The 19,230-nt window shown below is 35.2% G+C and overlaps 1 protein-coding gene across 1 annotated transcript in view; it reads left to right on the forward strand.

The window, feature by feature from the left end:
• The window catches only part of CEP350 (centrosomal protein 350), a 187,389-nt gene that overhangs the window by 32,738 nt on the left and 135,421 nt on the right, over positions 1-19,230 (forward strand). The window contains exons 2-4 of the mRNA XM_044673549.1: positions 15,031-15,116; positions 16,846-16,892; positions 18,337-18,451. Coding sequence (XP_044529484.1) covers positions 15,044-15,116; positions 16,846-16,892; positions 18,337-18,451 — 235 coding nt within the window. The 5' untranslated portion in view covers positions 15,031-15,043. The remainder of the gene's footprint in view (positions 1-15,030; positions 15,117-16,845; positions 16,893-18,336; positions 18,452-19,230) is intronic.

Genomic DNA, 19,230 nt, shown 5'->3' on the forward strand with positions numbered 1-19,230 from the left:
CACTACAAAAAGTGCAGCTATAACTATTTTCGTACAAGTCTGTTTATCTATGATCTCTTTGGGGTACAAACCCAACAGTGCTATGGCTGGATCAAAGGGCAGGCATTCTTTTATAGCCCTTTGAGCATAGTTCCAAATCGCCAGCCAGAATGGTTGGATCAGTTCACAACTCCACCAGCAATGCATTAATGTCCAAATTTTGCCATATCCCCTCCAGCATTCATTACTCTCCCCTTCTTTCATTTTAGCCAATCTGCTAGGTGTGAGGTGGTACCTCAGAGTTGTTTTAATGTGCATTTCTCTAATTATTAGAGATTTGGAACACTTTCTCATGTGCTTATTGATACTTTTGATTTCTTTACCTGAGAATTTCCTATTCATGTCTCTTGTCCATTTATCAATTGGGGAATGGCTTGATTTTTTTATACAATTGATTTAACTCCTTGTATATTTGAGTAATTAGACCCCTGTCAGAGTTTTTTGTTATAAAGATTTTTTCCCAATTTGTTGTTTCCCTTCTGATTTTGACTACATTGTTTTTGTTTGTACAAAAGCTTTTTAGCTTGATATAATCAAAACCATTTAATTTACATTTTGTAATTTTTTCTAACTCTTGCTCGGTTTTAAAATCTTTCCTTTCTCAGAGATCTGATAGGTATACTATTTTGTGTTCACTTAACTTATTTATAGTTTCCCTCTTTATATTCAGGTCATTCACCCACTCTGAATTTATCTTGGTGTAGGGTGTGAGATGTTGATCTAAACCTAATCTCTCCCATATTGTTTTCCAAGTTTCCCAGCAATTTTTGTCAAATAGTGGATTCATGTCCCAAAAGTTGGGCTCTTTGGGTTTATCATACACTGTCTTGCTGACATCATTAACCCCAAGTCTATTCCACTGATCCTCCCTTCTATCTCTTAGCCAGTACCATATTGTTTTGGTGACTGCTACTTTATAGTATAGTTTAATATCTGGTACTGCTAGGCCCCCTTCCTTCACATTTTTTTTCATTATTTCCCTTGATATTCTTGATCTTTTGTTATTCCAAATGAAATTTGTTATAGTTTTTCCTAATTCAGTAAAGAAGTTTTTTGGTAATTTGATAGGTATGGCGCTAAATAGGTAAATTAATTTGGGTAGAATTGTCATTTTTATTATGTTGGCTCGACCTACCCATGAACAATTAATTGCTTTCCAATTGTTGAGATTCAGTTTTATTTGTTTGGAAAGTGTTTTGTAGTTGTTTTCATATAATTGCTGTGTTTGTTTTGGTAGGTAGATTCCCAAGTATTTTATATTGTCTAGGGTGATTTTAAATGGTGTTTCTCTTTCTACCTCTTGCTGCTGTGATGTGTTGGAAATATATAGAAATGCTGATGATTTATGTGCATTTATTTTGAACCCTGCAACTTTGCTAAAGTTGTTGATTATTTCTACAAGCTTCTTAGTCGATTCTCTAGGATTTTTTAAGTATCATATCATCTGCAAAGAGTGATAGCTTAGTCTCCTCATTGCCTATTTTGATACCTTCAATTTCTTTTTCTTCTCTAATTGCTATTGCTAGTGTTTCTAGTACTATGTTGAATAATAGAGGTGATAATGGGCATCCCTGTTTCACTCCTGATCTTATTGGGAAGGCTTCTAATATATCCCCATTGCATATGATGCTTGTTGATAGTTTTAGGCATATACTGTTTATTATTTTTAGGAAGGGTCCTTCTATTCCTATACTTTCCAATGTTTTCAATAGGAATGGATGCTGTATTTTGTCAAAGGTTTTTTCGGCATCTATTGATATAATCATGTGATTTTTGTTTGTTAGTTTGTTGATATGGTCAATTATGTGGATGGTTTTCCTAATGTTGAACCATCCTTGCATTCCTGGTATAAATCCCACCTGATCATGTGAATGATCTTCTTAATTACTTGCTGGAGTCTCTTTGCTAATATTCTATTTAAGATTTTTGCATCTATGTTCATTAGGGATATTGGTCTATAGTTTTCTTTCTCTGTTTTTGGTCTACCTGGCTTTGGGATCAGTACTATATTTGTGTCGTAAAAGGAATTTGGTAGGACTCCTTCTTTGCTTATCATGTCAAATAACTTGTATAGTATTGGGATTAGTTGCTCTTTGAATGTCTGATAGAATTCACTTGTGAATCCATCAGGTCCTGGTGATTTTTTCTTAGGGAGTTCTTTGATGGCTTGTTCAATTTCTATTTCTGATATGGGATTATTTAGGTATTCTATTTCTTCTGCTGTTAATCTAGGCAATTTATATTTTTGTAAATATTTGTCCATATCTCCTAAATTGTTATATTTGTAGCCATATAATTGGGCAAAATAGTTTTTAATGATTGCCTTAATTTCCCCTTCATTAGATGTGAGGTCTCCCTTTTCATTTTTAATACTGTCAATTTAGTTTTCTTCTTTCCTTTTTCTTATTAGATTGACCAATACTTTGTCTATTTTATCTGTTTTTTCAAAATACCAGCTTCTAGTCTTATTTATTAATTCAATAGTTCTTTTACTTTCAATTTTGTTAATTTCTCCCTTAATTTTTAGTATTTCTAATTTAGTTTTCATCTGGGGGTTTTTAATTTGCTCGCTTTCTAATTTTTTGAGTTGCATACCCAATTCATTAATCTCTGCCCTCCTTAATTTGTTAATATATGCACTCAAGGATATAAATTTCCCCCTGAGTACTGCCTTGGCTGCAGCCCACAGAGTTTGGTAGGATGTTTCATCATTGTCATTCTCTTCAATGAAATTGTTGATGGTTTCTATGATTTCTTCTCTGACAAATTGGTTTTGGAGAATCATATTGTTTAATTTCCAATTGGTTTTTGATTTGCCTGTCCAGGTGCCCTTACTAATTATTATTTTTATTGCATTATGATCTGAGAAGGTTACATTTATTATATCTGCTCTTTTGCATTTGTTTGCAATGATTCTATGCCCTATTACATGGTCAGTCTTTGTAAATGTACCATGTGCAGCTGAAAAGAAGGTGTATTCCTTTTTGTCCCTATTTATTTTTTTCCACATATCAATTAAATCTAATTTTTCCAGGACTTCATTCACCTCTCTTACCTCTTATTTATTTTTTGGTTTGATTTATCTAGATTTGAAAGAGGAATATTTAGATCTCCCACTATTATGGTTTTACTATCTATTTCCTTCTTGAGCTCTTCCAGTTTCTCCTTCATGAATTTGGATGCTATACCACTTAGTGCATATATATTGAGCAGTGTTATTTCCTCATTGTTTATACTGCCTTTAATCAGGATGTAATGACCTTCCCTGTCTTTTTTAATCATATCTATTTTTACTTTGGCTTTGTCAGAAATCATAATAGCCACTCCTGCCTTCTTTTTCTCACTTGACGCCCAAAAGATTTTGCTCAAGCCCTTAACCTTAAACTTGTGTGTGTCTACCCGCCTCATATGTGTTTCTTGTAGACAACATATGGTAGGATTTTGGTTTCTGATCCACTCTGCTATTTGCTTCCGTTTTATGAGTGAGTTCATCCCATTCACATTCAGAGTTACAATTATCAGTTGTGCATTCATTGACATTTTTGTATCCTCCCCTAGACCCACCCCTTCTTCTTACACTATTTACTTTTAAACCAGTGGTTTGCTTTGAGCAGGTATCCCTTATCCCCTCCCTTGATTGACTTTCCTTTCTGCCCCCTCCCTTGTTATTCCCCTCTTTTTGTTTTTTAAAGGCCTAATGAATTCCCTCCCCCTTCTTCTCCCCTCCCTTTTTTGACCTCCCCACTCCCCTGCTCCCTTTGGTTTATCCCTTCTGACTTTCTCAGTAGGGTTAGATAAAGTTTTTTATCCGAATAGATAATAAAGTCACTCTTCCCTCTCCCGTTGATTACACTGAGAGTAAGGTTTGATTATTACCTCTTAATGCTCTCTTCCTCTCCTTCTTGTGATAGTATTTATCCCCTCCCCTTCCCCTGCCCTCTTTGTGTGTAATAGAATATCCTATTTTTCTTATTTACTCAGATTTTTCTTGGTGTCCCCTACTGTTTCCCCCTCTTTCCCACCCTCCATGTCATCTTAGACCATTCAGTATCCTGTCCTCTCCCTATGAATTATTCTTCTGGTTGCTATAATAGTGAATAGAGTTCATTACAGAGACTTATACATAGCATTTCTCCACCTAGTATTACAGATAATTAGATCTTTTTTAAGCCCTTAAAGAGTCAATTTAAAAAAAAATTATGAGCTTTCTTTCTTTTCCCTCTGTTTCTTATTTACCTTTTCATGTTTCTCTTGGTTTTTGTGGTTGGGTATCAATCTTTCCATTTAGTCCTGGTCTCTTTTGTGCAAAAACTTGGAAATCTTCAATTTTGTTGAATGCCCATACTTTCCCCTGGAAGTATATAGTCAGTTTTGATGGGTAGTTGATCCGTGGCTGAAGGCCCAACTCTCTTGCCTTTCTGAATATTGTATTCCAAGCTTTGCGGTCTTTTAGTGTGGAGGCTGCCAGATCCTGTGTGATCCTTATTGGTGCTCCTTGATATTTGAATTGTCTCTTTCTGGCTTCTTGTAAGATTTTTTCTTTTACTTGGAAGCTCTTGAATTTGGCAATTATATTTCTGGATGTTGTCTTATCTGGATCCAGTGTAGAGGGTGTTCTATGGATCCTTTCAATGTCTATATTGCCCTCATGTTGTAGAACTTCAGGGCAATTTTGCTGAATAATTTCTTTAAGTATGGAGTCCAGGTTTCTATTAATTTCTGCCTTTTCTGGAAGACCAATGATTCTCAAATTGTCTCTTCTAGCCCGGTTTTCTTGGTCTGTCACTTTGTCATTGAGATATTTCATGTTTCCTTCTATTTTATCAGTCTTTTGACTTTTTTTTATTTGTCTTGAGAGATCATTGGTTTCTAATTGTTCAATTCTAGCCTTTAAGGACTGCTTTTCGGCTATAATCTTTTGGTTTTCGGCTATAATATTTTGGGTTTCAGCTATAATCTTTTGGTTTTCCTTTTCAGTCTGGTCATTTCTGGTCTTCAGTTGACTTGCCTCACTTTCCAATTGCGAAATTCTGCCTTTTAAACTGTTATTTTCTTGCCAGATTTCTTCCATCTTCCTCAACATCTCATGTTTGAACTCTTCAATATCTTGTGACCAGCTTTCATTTTTTTGGGGGGGAAGGTTTGGTTATTTGTCCTCCTCTGTGGTCCAGATTTTCTCCGTGTAAAAGTTGTTGAGTGTTCTAGCATTTTTCTTACTAATCTTTTTCTTCTGTGTTGCCATTGTTAGCCCTGTCCCTTTTCAGCTTTGTCTTCACACTCAGGGTCTGCCTGCCCCCTCTAAGCTCCCGATGGCTCCGGGTCTTCTTGTCCTGGGGTCAGGCCTCCCGGTAGTCCCCAGTCTGCCCCTCTGCCCGAGGCTCCTTCAGCAGTCTTGGGGGCTGCTTCCACAGCCGGGCTCCCGTCTGCACTGGGTCCTCACTTGATGACCTATCTTGCCCTGGAGATCTCAATTCACTCCCAGAGCCCTGCCTTCACCTGCACGTAGGCTCAGGAAAGTCCCTGCTTTAGGGCTTTTCCTTCACGCCCCGGGCAGGGCTTTCACCCACACCAGATGATGGGGAAATTTCCTGCTTTAGAGATTCACACCAGGGCAGCACCGCAGGGGAAAGTCCATGCGTCCCTCTAGCCTCTTGGGGTCCCACATCTGGCAGCTCACAGGTACAAGCCCTGGGGCTGCTAGTGGTTTACTGGTTGCCCCAATCCTGCTTTCACTCTTGTGCTTTGGCCTTGGCGCTGTGCGTGGTGTGTGTGTGTGGGGGTGGAGTACCTTCTTCCTCTCGCGTTTTAGTGAGAGCTGTTTCACCCCTTTATAGCGTGAAAATGCCCCGATTCTGCATACCTTCAATGCTGCACCCCATTGTGGTGTTCCTTTGATTGTTTGGATTCGTTTTTATGTCCCCTTGAGGAGTTTTGTATGCATTGGTTGGGAGAGATCGAGCAGCTGCTCCTTACTCTGCCGCCATCTTAACCGGAAGTCTCTAGATTACCTCTGGACATGTTCATTTTGAACTATCAACCTGATATCCAGATGGAGCTGGTCATAGGCAGTTTCAAATAGGAAAGTAGAGCTCAGAGAACCTGGAGGATAAAGATTTATTATACCAAAAGCCTGGTTCAATATTTTTGTCGAATATATGATTGCTATAATATACTAATGTTTGTTGTATGTCCGTTCTATTCTACTGTTCTATCTTTCTATTTCTTAGTCAGTACTGGATAGTTTTGATAATTATTGCTTCATAATGTAGTTAAAATCTAGTACTACTAGACCTCCTCCTTTACATTTTTTCATTAGTTCCTTTAATATTCTTGATCTTTTTTCTTCCAAGTGAATTTTGTTGTTATTTTTTCTAGTTTACTTAGATAATTTTTTGGTAATTTCAAATAAGTAGGTTAATTTGGGTAAGACTGTCATTTTAATTATCTTCTACCCACCCATGAAAAATTAATATTTTCTCCAGTTATTTAGATCTGATTTTATTTGTGTAAAAAGTGTTTTATAATTATGTTTATGTTGTTCTTGGGTTTGTTTTGGCAGGTATTCTCCCAGATTATTTTATTTGATCTGTGGTTATTTTAAACGAAGTATCTCTTTCTATGACTTTTTGCAGGACCTTGTAAGTAATATTTAAAAATCCTGATGATTTATGTGGATTTATTTTATATCCTGCTCTTTGCTAAAATTGATAGTTTCAACAATTTAGTTCAATCTCTAGGATTTTCCCTATATACTGTCTATATCCCTATATATTGTCTGCAAAAATAGTTTTATTACCTTTTTACCCATTCTGATTCCTTTAATTTCTTTTTTCTCTTATTGCTATTACTACTATTTCTAATATTATGCTAAATAATATAAGTGATAATGACCACCCTTGTTTTAATTCCTAATCTTTTTGGAAAGGCTTCTGTGCTTATTCCCAATACAGATAATATTTGCTGATGGTAAAAATTCTATTTATACCTATGTTTTCCAGTGTTTTTATTTTTATTTTTTTATTATTTTTTAAATCCTTACCTGGGGGCAGCTGGGTGGCTCAGTGGATTGAGAGCCAGGCCTAGAGACTGGAGGTCCTAGGTTCAAGTCCGGCCTCGGACACTTCCAGCTGTGTGACCTTGGGCAAGTCACTTGACCCCTATTGCCCACCCTTACCACTCCTGGGCCAAGGACGGTCCCTAGCCTGGATGAAAAAGGAAGAGGGTTGGGCGTGGGGCTAGCAACCCCACCCTGTAAAAACTACATCTGCTAAAGAAACTGCAACCTAAAGTAGGGGCAGCTGGGCTAGCTCAGTGCATTGAGAGCCAGGCCTAGAGACGAAAGGTCCTAGGTTCAAAACCCGGGCTCAAGACACTTCCCAGCTGGGTGACCCTGAGCGACTGTGTGACCCATTGCCTACTGGTTGTGGCCCTATGCTCCTAGAATGGAGTCCCAGGATAAAAAAAAAAAAAAAAATCCTTACCTTCCATCTTAGAATCAATACTATGTCTCCTGAGCCTGGCTCTCAATCCACTGAGCCATTCAGCTGCACCCTTTCCAGTATTAAAAAAAATTTTTTTAAACCCTAATATCTTTTAAATATATCCTTCTATATTAATTTTATTTGTTACAGGGCTAGGCAATGGGGGGTTAAGTGACTTGCCCAGGGTCACACAGCTAGGAAGTGTCTGAGGCCAGATTTGAACTTAGAACCTCCCTTCTCTAGGCCTAGCTCGCAATCCACTGAGCTACCAGCTGCCCTCCTAATACTCTTTTTGCTATAGTGACGATTTGCTGTATTAGAAGTAGTTGTTTTTTACTTCTCTCTCCAAGTTTGAACCCATGTCTTTTCTGTTTCCATAATAGCTTTCTTTAAAGATTCTTTCTTTTTGGTTTACTCTTTTTTTTTCTTCCAAATTTCAGTAGCCAAATGAATAGGCTTAATTGTTAGTTTTATGTTTGATTTGGGCTCTGTTCCCAGGGTGTGTGTGGGGGTGATGCCTCAGATTTCAGGATTTTTTATGTGTGTTATTTCCTGGGCCCTACTTAATTATTCTAATTTCTGTAATCCTGGGTTTAGTGTTGTCCCTGAGCCTCCTTGTGGGAAGAGGAGGAAAGGGGACAACCTTTAAGGGAAGATATGGGTAAACTAAGCATATTTTTGGTAATGACGAAGAAGTTAGATGAAGACAAATTGAAGGTGAAATAGGTAGAAATGTTGATCAAATATGATCTTAGGAAAGACTGGAGAGGATAGACTGACTCAATATCTTTTTGCCCAGAACTTTCAATCTTATTAACTTCACTATTTTTATTAGGGAGTATCACAATCTTTTAATTATCTACTTTTGCTATCTCAGATTAATTCTTGATTTTTTTCTTTCTCACTGAACTTCCATATCTAATAAGATTCTAAGTCTTATTGATTTTACTTCCATAGCAACTCATTAATCTCTTCCTTTCTCTCTACTCACGTGACTAGCACCTTAGTTCATTTCTTGCCCAAACTATTTGAAATAACCTTTTAATTGATGTTTCTGCTTCTAGTCCTTTCTTCAATCTACCCTCCAATACTACTGTCAAATGGACTTTCCTAAAGCCACTGGTATGACCATATTACTTCTTGTTTAAAAAATTCCTTATTTCTTCTAAGATGAAATACAAAGTTCTCTGGCATTTAAGACCCTTTATAATCAAGTGCCAGTCTAACGTTTCAAGTTTAATGCACAATACCCTTTCTGCCAGTGAACAAATATTAATTAAGAAGCTACTATGTGCCAGGGAGGGCAGGTAGGTGGTACAGTGGATAGGGTACTGGATCTGAAGTCAGGAAGAAGCTACTGACATTAGCTGTATGATCCCAGCTTAATCCTTTTTGTCTCAGTTTTATCATCTGTAAAATGAGCTGGAGAAGGAAATGGCAAACCACTCCAGAATCTTTGCCAAGAAAATCCCAAATAGGCTCACAAAGAGTACAACACAACCAAAAAACAGCTGTACGACAGAAAATATATTCCAGTATCATTGTCTGTAATCAACATAATTCTCCGTTTTTTTGTATTACAGCCAAATTAGATTACTTACTTTCTAAGTTTTTATGATATTGCATTCTCCTAGTTCTTTTCTTACTACCTATTCTTCCTCAGTCTTTGCTGAACCTCCATCCAGATCACACCTTTTAACTGCCAGTGAACCCCAGGGTTCTATCCTAGGCCCTCTTCTTCCTCTGTACTATTTCTCAGACTTAGTTATCTAGCCCTATCCTCCCTGCTGACCTCTAGTGTCAAAATCTCCAACTGCTTGGGAGGAAGAGGGTCATTTTCTTTCTGGTCTCCATCAGATAGTATACCTTGGAGCTAAACTTGGGATAGAACTCATTTCTCTGTTGCTTTAAATTTTCAGAACTTTCCTTACAATAGCTCAGAGGTAGGTAGTGCTGTAATTATCATTTTCACTTATTAAATGAGGAGATTGAGACCCATTTACAATCTGTTGTCAGAGTTTAAGTGACTTGCCCATTATTACACAGCTAGTAAGTATCAGAGGCCAGACTAAAATCCAGATCTCTTGATCTTAAGTGGCACTTCACCTGTTAGATTTTATTTGGCCTTAACACACTACTAATAAAATGCTACAATACATTACAAGGGAAATCTAGAGGTTCATTGTGGCCCAGAACAATTTGACTTTTCCCCTCTAGGCCTCATTAGTTTCTTCATCTGTAAAATGATAATTAATTCAGTACCTGTGCTACTTACCCCACTGGACTGTTATGAAGAGACTGTTTTCAAAATGTTAAATAGCTGGAGAAATAGCAGAGTAGGGGAAGGGAGGTTATGATTGTATATAGTCTCAGCTTAATTATATGTTCTTTGTGGGCAGGACACTTTTCAAAAAATTAATTAATTTAGAATATTTTTCAATGTTTCCATGTTTTATGATTTTTTCCAGTCCTTTTCCCTCCTCCCTCCCAGTGCTGACAAGCAGTTCCACAGGATTATACATGTATCATTGTTCAAAACCTGTTTCCATGTTATTCATATTTGCAATAGAATGATCATTTAACGCCCAAACCCCAATCAATCCCCATTGAACCACATGATTGATCCTATGTTTTTCTTCTGTATTTTTACTCTGACAGATCTTTCTCTGGATGTGGATGCATTCTTTCTTACAAATTCCTCTGGATTGTCCTCAGTCTCATTGCATTGTTGCTAGTAGAGCAACAACTTTTACATTCGATTGTGCCACAATATTTCAGTCTCTGTGTACAACGTTCTCCTGGTTCTGCTCCTTTCGCTCTGCATAAATTCCTGGAGGTCTTTCCAGTTCACATAGAAATCCTCCAGTTCATTATTCCTTACAGCACAACAGTATTCCATTATCATCAGATACCACAATTTGTTTAGCCATTCCTCAATTGATGAACACCCCCTCATTTTCTAATTTTTTGTCACCACAAAGAGTGCGTCTATAAATATTTTTGTACAAATATTTTTCCTTATTATGTCTTTGGTGTGCAAACCCAGCAGTGGTATGACTGGATCAAAGAGTTGGCTTTCATTTAAAGCCCTATGACCATAGTTCCAAATTGCCCTCCAGAATGATTGGACCAATTCACAACTCCACCAGCAATGCATTAGTGTCCCACTTTTGCCACGTCTTCTCCAACAATTATCACTTTTCTTTGCTGCCATATTGGCCAGTCTGCTAGTTGTGAAGTGTTATCTCAGAGTTGTTTTAATTTGCATTTCTCTAATCAGGAGGGATTGAGATAACTTTTTCATATGATTATTGATAATTTTGATTTCTTCATCTGAAAACAGGCAGTATACTCAACAAATACTTTGCAAAAAGAGGGACTTTCAGTGAATACTCGTTGAATGATTGATTTGTATTTAGTTGTTCAAAGACTAAAAGATTTTGACAGTGATATTATTTGTATCTCATTACTCATCTTTAGATGCAGCATGGAATGGTGAATAGAGTAGATCTCCAAGTGAGAAAGACTTAGCTTCCAGTGCCCCGTCTGACACATATTGCCTCTGTGACTTTTGGGAAGTCAGTTAACTCCTTCGGTGCTCTAGGATCTAGGCAGCTTTCTAAGACTATTAGTTGTTGCAAAGACCATGTCTTTCTCTCTTGAAAAGTAAAATTTTCTACCCTGGATTTCACTGGATCACTTATACTTATCCCTGTTTATCAGTTTCTCTCATAGCTTCATTTATTACCTACATGAATATGATTCCCAAATACTTCGTTGCTGATCTTCACATTCATTTCTAGCTACATAAAGGACAACTTCACTTGTTTTCCATTTTTCTTTGTATTTTCAATGCTTAGGATAGTACCTTGCAGCTGCTTACTAATTATTGTTAATTTATTGTCCCATGGCACATACATCAAGTTAAACATGTTCAAAAATCTGCATTATTTGTCAGCATCCCACAAACAGGAATATTTGTAAAAACTTCACCATTTCCTCTTCTATTTATGTAACGTTGGTGTACACCTTTTGCAAGCATGCCTATTTTGGCTCATATTATTTTGATTCATAGTAATCCTTTAAATAGTAACACTCTAGTGTATTTAAAAACTTGTTTTTAAAAAAATCTAAATGAAACAATTTGATTTTAATATAACTTCTCAGGAGTAGAATTGTGATAATGCATTGAGCTGGAGGGAAGAGAATAGGAGCTATGGATGGAAGTTATAGAGAGGAATATTTGTTTCATTTTAGAAAAAAGAAATCCTTATAATTAGAGCTATCCAAAAGTGTGATGGATGGCTTTAGGAGTTAATGGTTCTCAGAGGTTTTCAACCAAAACTTGGATGGGTGCTTATAAGGGTCATTATAGATGATATGTATGAGGTGGACTTGATGGCCTCTGTATTCCCATCTTTTTTGGGGGGGAGAGTTTCATGTATCATTGTTCAAAACCTATTTCCATACTATTAATATTTGCAATTATATAAATGGAGATTTTGAGCCTTTGTACTTCATCCCCCAGAAGTCCCTTAGTATTTTCCCAAATTCCCTTTAATCTCTCCTGCTCCTCCACGTTTGCTTGGTCATGTTATTGTTTTATAAGCTCCTTCTTCCTCTCTTCTTCGTAAGTATAGCTGGAGTTAGTTTAGCACCTTTTTCACTTTAGTTTTTAATGTTAGTTTATTATTGATAAAATTTTATAAAATATAATACTTAGTTATTGAATATTAATTTTAATCTACACAATAGAGTGATCATTTAAAGCCAACATCCCCAATCATATCCCCATTGAACCATGCGATCAGTCATATGTTTTTCTTCTGCATTTCTATTCCCACAGTTCTTTCTCTGGTAATATGTAGAAATGCTAATGATTTGTATGGATTTATTTTATATCCAACAACTTTGCTAAAGTTCATTATTTCAATTAGTTTTTTAGTTGGTTCTCTGGAATTCTCTAAGTATACCATCATATTGTCTATGAAGAGTGATAGTTTTTTCCTCATTGCCTATTCTGATTCCTTCATTTTCTTTTTATTCTTTTATTGCCATTGCTATTTCTAGAACATAACAATACATATCTATTTCTAGAACATTTCTAGAACAATATTGAATATAGAGGTGATAATGCTCCATTTACTCCTTTTCTTTCCAGTGTATTTGGTTCTTTTAGGTAGAAATCAATACTAAGTTGTATAATTAACACACCAAGTATTTGTTCCAAGGCAGAAGAATGGTAAGGGATAGGACATTGTGGATTAGTGATTTGCCTAGGATCAAACAGCTAGGAATTGTCTGAGGAGCAACTTAGCTGCCCTTTCTTTCCAATGTCTTTAATAGGAATGGATGTTATATTTTTTAAAAAACTTCTTTTGCTTCTATTGTGATAATCATGATTTCTATTGGTTTTGTTATTGATATGGTCAGTTATGCTGATAGTTTTTCAAATATTGAAACAGCTTTGCATTCCTGGTATAAATCCTACTTGATTTAGTAAATGATTCTTGTGTATTGCTGTAGTCTCTCTGCTAGGGTTTTGGGTTATTTTATTTTATTTTATTTTATTTTATTTTATTTTATTTTATTTTATTTTTCATCACTGTTCATTTAGGGAAATTGTTCTATAGTTTTTTTTCTCTGTTTTTGCTTTTCCTGGCTTAGGTATCAGTACTTTATTTGTGGCATAAAAGCAGTTTGGTAGGATTCTTTCTCCTCCATTTCCCCAAATAGTTTATATAGTATTGAAATTAATTGTTCTCTAAGTGGTTGAATTCACTTGTGAATTGACCTGGCCCTGGAGATTTGTTCTTGGGGAGTTCACTGACGGCTTTAAAATATTCTTTTACTAGGGGCAACCGGGTAGCTCAGTGGATTGAGAGTCAGACCTAGAGACGAGAGGTCCTAAGTTCAAATCCGGCCTCAGACACTTCCCAGCTGTGTGACCCTGGGCAAATCACTTGACCTCCATTGCCCACCCTTATCACTCTTCCACCTAGGAGCCAATACAGAGAAATTAAGGGTTTAAAAAAAGTTTAAAAAAAATAAAATAGGTAAAATATTCTTTTTCTGAGATGGAGTTATTTAAGAATATCTCTGTTAATCTGGGCAGTTTATGTTTTTGTAAACATTCATCTATTTTGCTTAGATTATTAGATTTATTGGTATATAATTGGGCAAAATAGCTCCCAATAATTGTATTAATTTCCTCTTCATTGGTGGTGAATTCACCCTTTTCATTTTTGATCCTGTTAATTTGGTTTTCTTCTTTAAATCAAATTGGCCAGTGGTTTATCTTTTTTATTGTTTTCTCCTTGACCTTTAAACCTTGAACTTAATAATGTACTTTAGAGTTGATGCTGTATGATAACAGTGTAAAGAAGACTTGAGTTGGAGTCAGAGCTCTGCCATTTGCTGGCTTTGGAAAATGTGTTTAATGCACAAAACCAACTCATGTGACACTTGAAAAATTACACAGTGCTTTCCTCAATCTTTCCTATTGTGAGGTAGCTTATGCAGTTCTCAATAGTGCTGTTTTATAGTGAGTAAACTGAGGTTTATAAATGGGGAAATTATTTAATGAATGTAAGAGTATGAAGATTGTAGTCCAGCAAGTTCTAGCACCTTTCTTTTATTTTTAAAATCCTTACTTTCTGTCTTAGAATCTATATGCATTATTGGTTCCAAGGCAGGAGAGTGCTAAGGGCTAGGCTATTGGGGTTAAGTGACTTGCTCAAGGCCACATGAAAGTGTCGGATACTAGCACTTCCTGTCCACAGTCCTGGCTGTATCCCAGTGGTTCCCAAACTTTTTTGGCCTACTCTCCCCTTTCCAGAAAAAATATTACTTAGCCCCCTGGAAATTAATTTTTAAAAAATTTTAATAGCAATTAAATAGGAAAGATAAATGCACCTGTGTCCATCACCTCTCTCCTGGATCGCTGCAGCACCTACCAGGGGGCAGTAGCGCCCACTTTGGGAATCACTGCCACTGAGCCACCTAGTTACCTCTTTAGCACCTTTCTGCTTGATCAGGTTATCAGGCCTATCCAACAAGCCTTTATTAAGTGGCTACTGTGTGTGTTCAAGGAACTATTTCTCGATTCTAGAACTACAAGTGAAAAATAATCACTGCTCCCAAGGAATGCTTATATGCTCCTAGAGAGATGCAACATGTTGCCCATACTGATGAGTTAATAAAAAGATAATGCCTGTAATCATCAAACTATCTAGTTTTATTTGTCAATATCAACAGCTCATGCTGTTCTCATTCACAATAACCATTAGACCATATACTGACTTTAGGCACTACTTTTTAATAACATTTTTTTCTTTAAAAGGACTTTTAGTTATCCATGACACCTAAAGGTGCAGAAGTCTTTTATAAATAACAGTCTCTTTTCTGACATGAATGAAAACCAAGATAACATTGTTTGGGAATCAGTTGATTTTTTACTTATTTTTATCATAGTTTTATCTGCAAATGTATGCATCTTTTGTTATTTTAGGTAAATTGGAGAAATGTGGAGTGGCAAGTCAAAAGAGGTGCCTTTACCAAACCCCAGGAATCTTCATAACAAGGAAACTGTTCGAGGTATGGATTTAGTGTTCTTTTTCTTACTAAACTTAATATCTTGTTTAGACCTTAAGTTTTAATATAAGTAATTAGTCTTAAGTATTAACCTTATTTAATATATGATAGCATTTTACCTTGTTTGGGTCAATATAAAGAGAATTCTAACAATTAGATGAGTGGGATGCCTTGTGAGGTGAAGTATACTAGAAGTGTTTTTTAAAAAAGACTCATGTCTATCAGGAATTTTTATGGAGGAGATTTCTTCGTGAAGTGGAAGGGATGCATTAAGAACTAGATACCTTATAAGACTCACTGCAGTCCTTACGATTCTGAGATTTTAAGAATAGTAATCAACTTATATGTATTAGCAATGGGGGTAAATTGACATCAGACTCAAAAGGAATTTGTGGTAGAGCTTTATATGCCAAATGTATTTTAGCCTAGAAGCAATTGAGAATCTTATATGTAAGTCAGAATTTCCACATATGCCCTCTCCAATATCCCACCTAATGAGACTTGAACAAAGTTGTGTAACAAAGCACAGGTAAAAAACTGTAAAACCATATCAAGCACAGTACTTCAGTCACAACTGATAGCAGATGCATTGTTTTATACTCACAGCTCCTCACATTTACTTTGAAAGGAGAGAGGGAGATTTACTCATCTTTTCTACAAAGTGAACATTAGTTATTGGGCATTCACAAGATTTAGTTCCAAATACTTTGAAAAATAAGATGTTGATTTAATTTGCTTTTCTTTAATTATTGGTGATTTGAAACATTTTTTCATATCACTATTGATAACTCAGATTTCTTCCCTTGAGAACTGCTTGCTCATATTTTTTTATTCTTATTCTTTTGTTTCCATCCTCTGTGTGCATGTTGTCTTCTCCTATCCTAACCAGCTCTAGAGATTGTTTTATTATAATCATTCCCTCTCCTCCCTCCAGACTAATAAGACTCTTTTTGCTTACATACTTGCTTACTTCCCAATTTCTTCATAGGCAAAGAATAACTGGATTTAATTTGAAAGATTTTACCAACTTCATAGGAATTTCTATGCTTTTCATCCTCTGAAACAAATTTCATTTTTAGTTGGAATTATTTTCATGGAGGCATTTTTCTAAATGCTTATTATAGAGGGACCTTTGAGGTTATCTAGGTTGACTTCTCATCGTACAAATGAGGAAGATCAAATTTTATTGAGATTAAGTGGCTAGCAGGAAGTCGTAGATCTAGGATTTAAATCTATATCCTCTGACTCCAAATCCAGCACTTTTCCCACTGTACCACAGTACCTCCCAAATTTATATTTAGTCTGAAAACTATATGGCTCTTAGTACCCTTTGTTGCTACTTTTTCCATTTTATCATCACTTCTGAAGCTCAAGAGGGCTGGTTGCATATTACCAAGGACCTTTTTATAATTTTTTTTTGTTTCATGGATTGCTGTTGCAGAAGAATTCATTACTAACTGTTCAGGATTTTAGTGTCAAACCTTTCCCTTTTTAGCAAGACTGGTCCTCAGAAAGTAGACATCTGTTGCTGCAACTGTACTCAGAAGTTTCCAGCATGACCAATTTTGTCAGAGCCTTTTCACTAGTGGCATAACCTTAGGGAACTCAAACTCACCCTGGTGTCATAGTGAGCTATCAAAATAGAACTTTGTGGAAGATTTGTTTTTAATGTTAAAATTAAAAAAATATTTTATGTAAGTAAAAAAAATCTGTGTCTACTGTTTTTATTCAGCAGATACAATGACATCATGGGATACACTTTCTCAGACTAAGGCTGCTGTAAGTATTAATTTTTTTCAGTTTTCTGTTATAATGTAATTTTTTGTGTGTTGTATTATGGGAATCACAATTTTACATAAGAGATTTTGTAACCTAAATAATTTTAATTATAAATGTTCTTTATTGCGATCTATAGGAGGTTATCCTTTAATATTCATATAAAAGTGCATAAATTAATTTTTTGTGTTTTTGCATATTTTCACATTTGAATTTAAATGACTATCGAAGATTTAAGGATATAGGGAGTAGTTGTAGAGGCTAAGGAGAGAACAGAATAGATGATAAATTGAAGGGGATGTGAGGGAAGAGCATTTCCTTCAGTGGCCTGTAAATTGCTGTCAGAAGATAACTTTCTTCACAACAGAAAACTCCCTTTTTCTTAACCCCACAGAAGAATGAGTAACCAAACTCTATTCAATCTCTTGTTGAGTGTAGTAGTCCACATTTGGCAAATTCATAGCCTTCACCTGAGTGGAAATTCATTTCTTCAGTGTAAGTTTTATTTAGGGAAATTTGTACTTTTAATAAGCTATAAGCATCTCCTCACTTTTATCTAGCAGTGTTATTTTAGCTAATACCTTATTTGATTTCAAAATTTCACAAGTAATTACTGTCTGAATATTTTTCTGTTCAGACCTTTCTTTGTTTTAAATCAGGCAGTGAAAACAGGCTTTATGCTGAACTCCCATGATAAAGTCTATATTCTTTGGATAAATAGGATCAAATCAAATGTTTTGTGAATATAGTTTAGTCCTCTTATTTTAACATTTATTTAAGTCTACAATATAGGCATTTTCTTTGCCTCAAACTCCAGGATCATAAAATAATACTATAATTTATATGCTTTATATACTTTTAACTGTTTTGAAAATGCCTCAAAATGTTGATAATGTAAAAAAGGTTTATTCACATTTTATTATATCTGTGAAACTTAAAATTTCATTTCATAAGTGATGTCTTAATTGACAACTATGTAGAGACATCCACAGAAAGAAACCATGATTGTATAGTCATAAACTCTTGTAGAATAAATTTTTTCTCATGACTGCTTGTGGAATGTATCACATAGAATATCATTATAATGTATACCATACCATTTCACATTGTTTCTGGTTTAAAAAAAAAACAACAATAAAAAGTTTGAAACCCCCACCCCACAAAAAAAAGCAAAAAGTCTTTGGCATATTAAGTGTTATTCTCCACCCTCCCCAAATTTTAATGCTCTATAATTTGATTCTCTTATCTGAAACAAAATATAATTTAAAATTTTATATTGTAACAGTTTTTCTTTGCACTCTATACTCTATGGAAAGCTGTGACTGAGTGCCATGCAAGCCTTGAGGTTATTAATGCTTATTACTATTATTATTATTATTCTATGTAGTTTAAAATATGCAAACTTATACTATTTTAAAAAGTAATTTGGTTTTGTCTGAAACCTTAGCTGAGGCACATTGAGAACAAATTAGAAGTAACCCCTACCAGCACAGCTGTGTTTGATTCTATCATGGATACCAAGAAATCTTCTGCTAATGCTACCAGGAAAATAAGTAGGAAAGGTATGTATAAAAAAAATCTTGTTCTAAAGGTAACATGGATAATTAGTGTAAGCTTTTGAAGTTCATTTTATTTCAAACAGTTTTTTTTCATAGACTTTTATGTTTATTTTCTTTGGATATTCCATCAATATTGAGCTTTTAAAAATTCTCTTTGGTCGACTCAATAGTTAATAGTTAATTAATAAAAAATAAAGTAAATAGTTAATTAATTAACTCAATAGTAGTTAAAAAATTTTGAAGGGAGATGACAGTTTTGATAGTTCTGATTGGAACTTTTGCACCATTGAATTTGATTTCACTTTTAGGCATTCCCTTTTTATGGTGGATTTGAAATCCACAAGTATTTTGTCATCAAGTAAATTAAACAGAAGTTCTTACAGTTAGATTTGTATCAGAAATGAAAATTGTGAAAAAATCTAACAGATTGTGTTAGCTTGATAAGATATGAATTTTCTGCTGGCTCCTCTTGTCTGTTATTTTTAAGTATTTTGTTCTATACTTTCTTGATCTATAACCTAGACTTCAATATAGAGTATTTCATCCAGTCTCATATGTTTGCAGACTTTGAAGAATAATTGACTAGATTGGTTTCTCTCAAATTTTCCATGTTTCCCAGATTCTGAGAAATCTCCCAAACAATCAGTGGCAAAAAGGGAATATTATAGATATAATTTTGTTAAATATCTGGTTTGCCGAGAAGTTCTTTTGTATATTAATTAGTGTAATGATTTGTTCTGAATGTTTTTCATTTACTTAGAGCCTCTAACAATCTGCTAGAG

Source organism: Gracilinanus agilis, chromosome 4 (genome assembly GCF_016433145.1).
Source record: "Gracilinanus agilis isolate LMUSP501 chromosome 4, AgileGrace, whole genome shotgun sequence".
NCBI lineage: Eukaryota > Metazoa > Chordata > Mammalia > Didelphimorphia > Didelphidae > Gracilinanus > Gracilinanus agilis.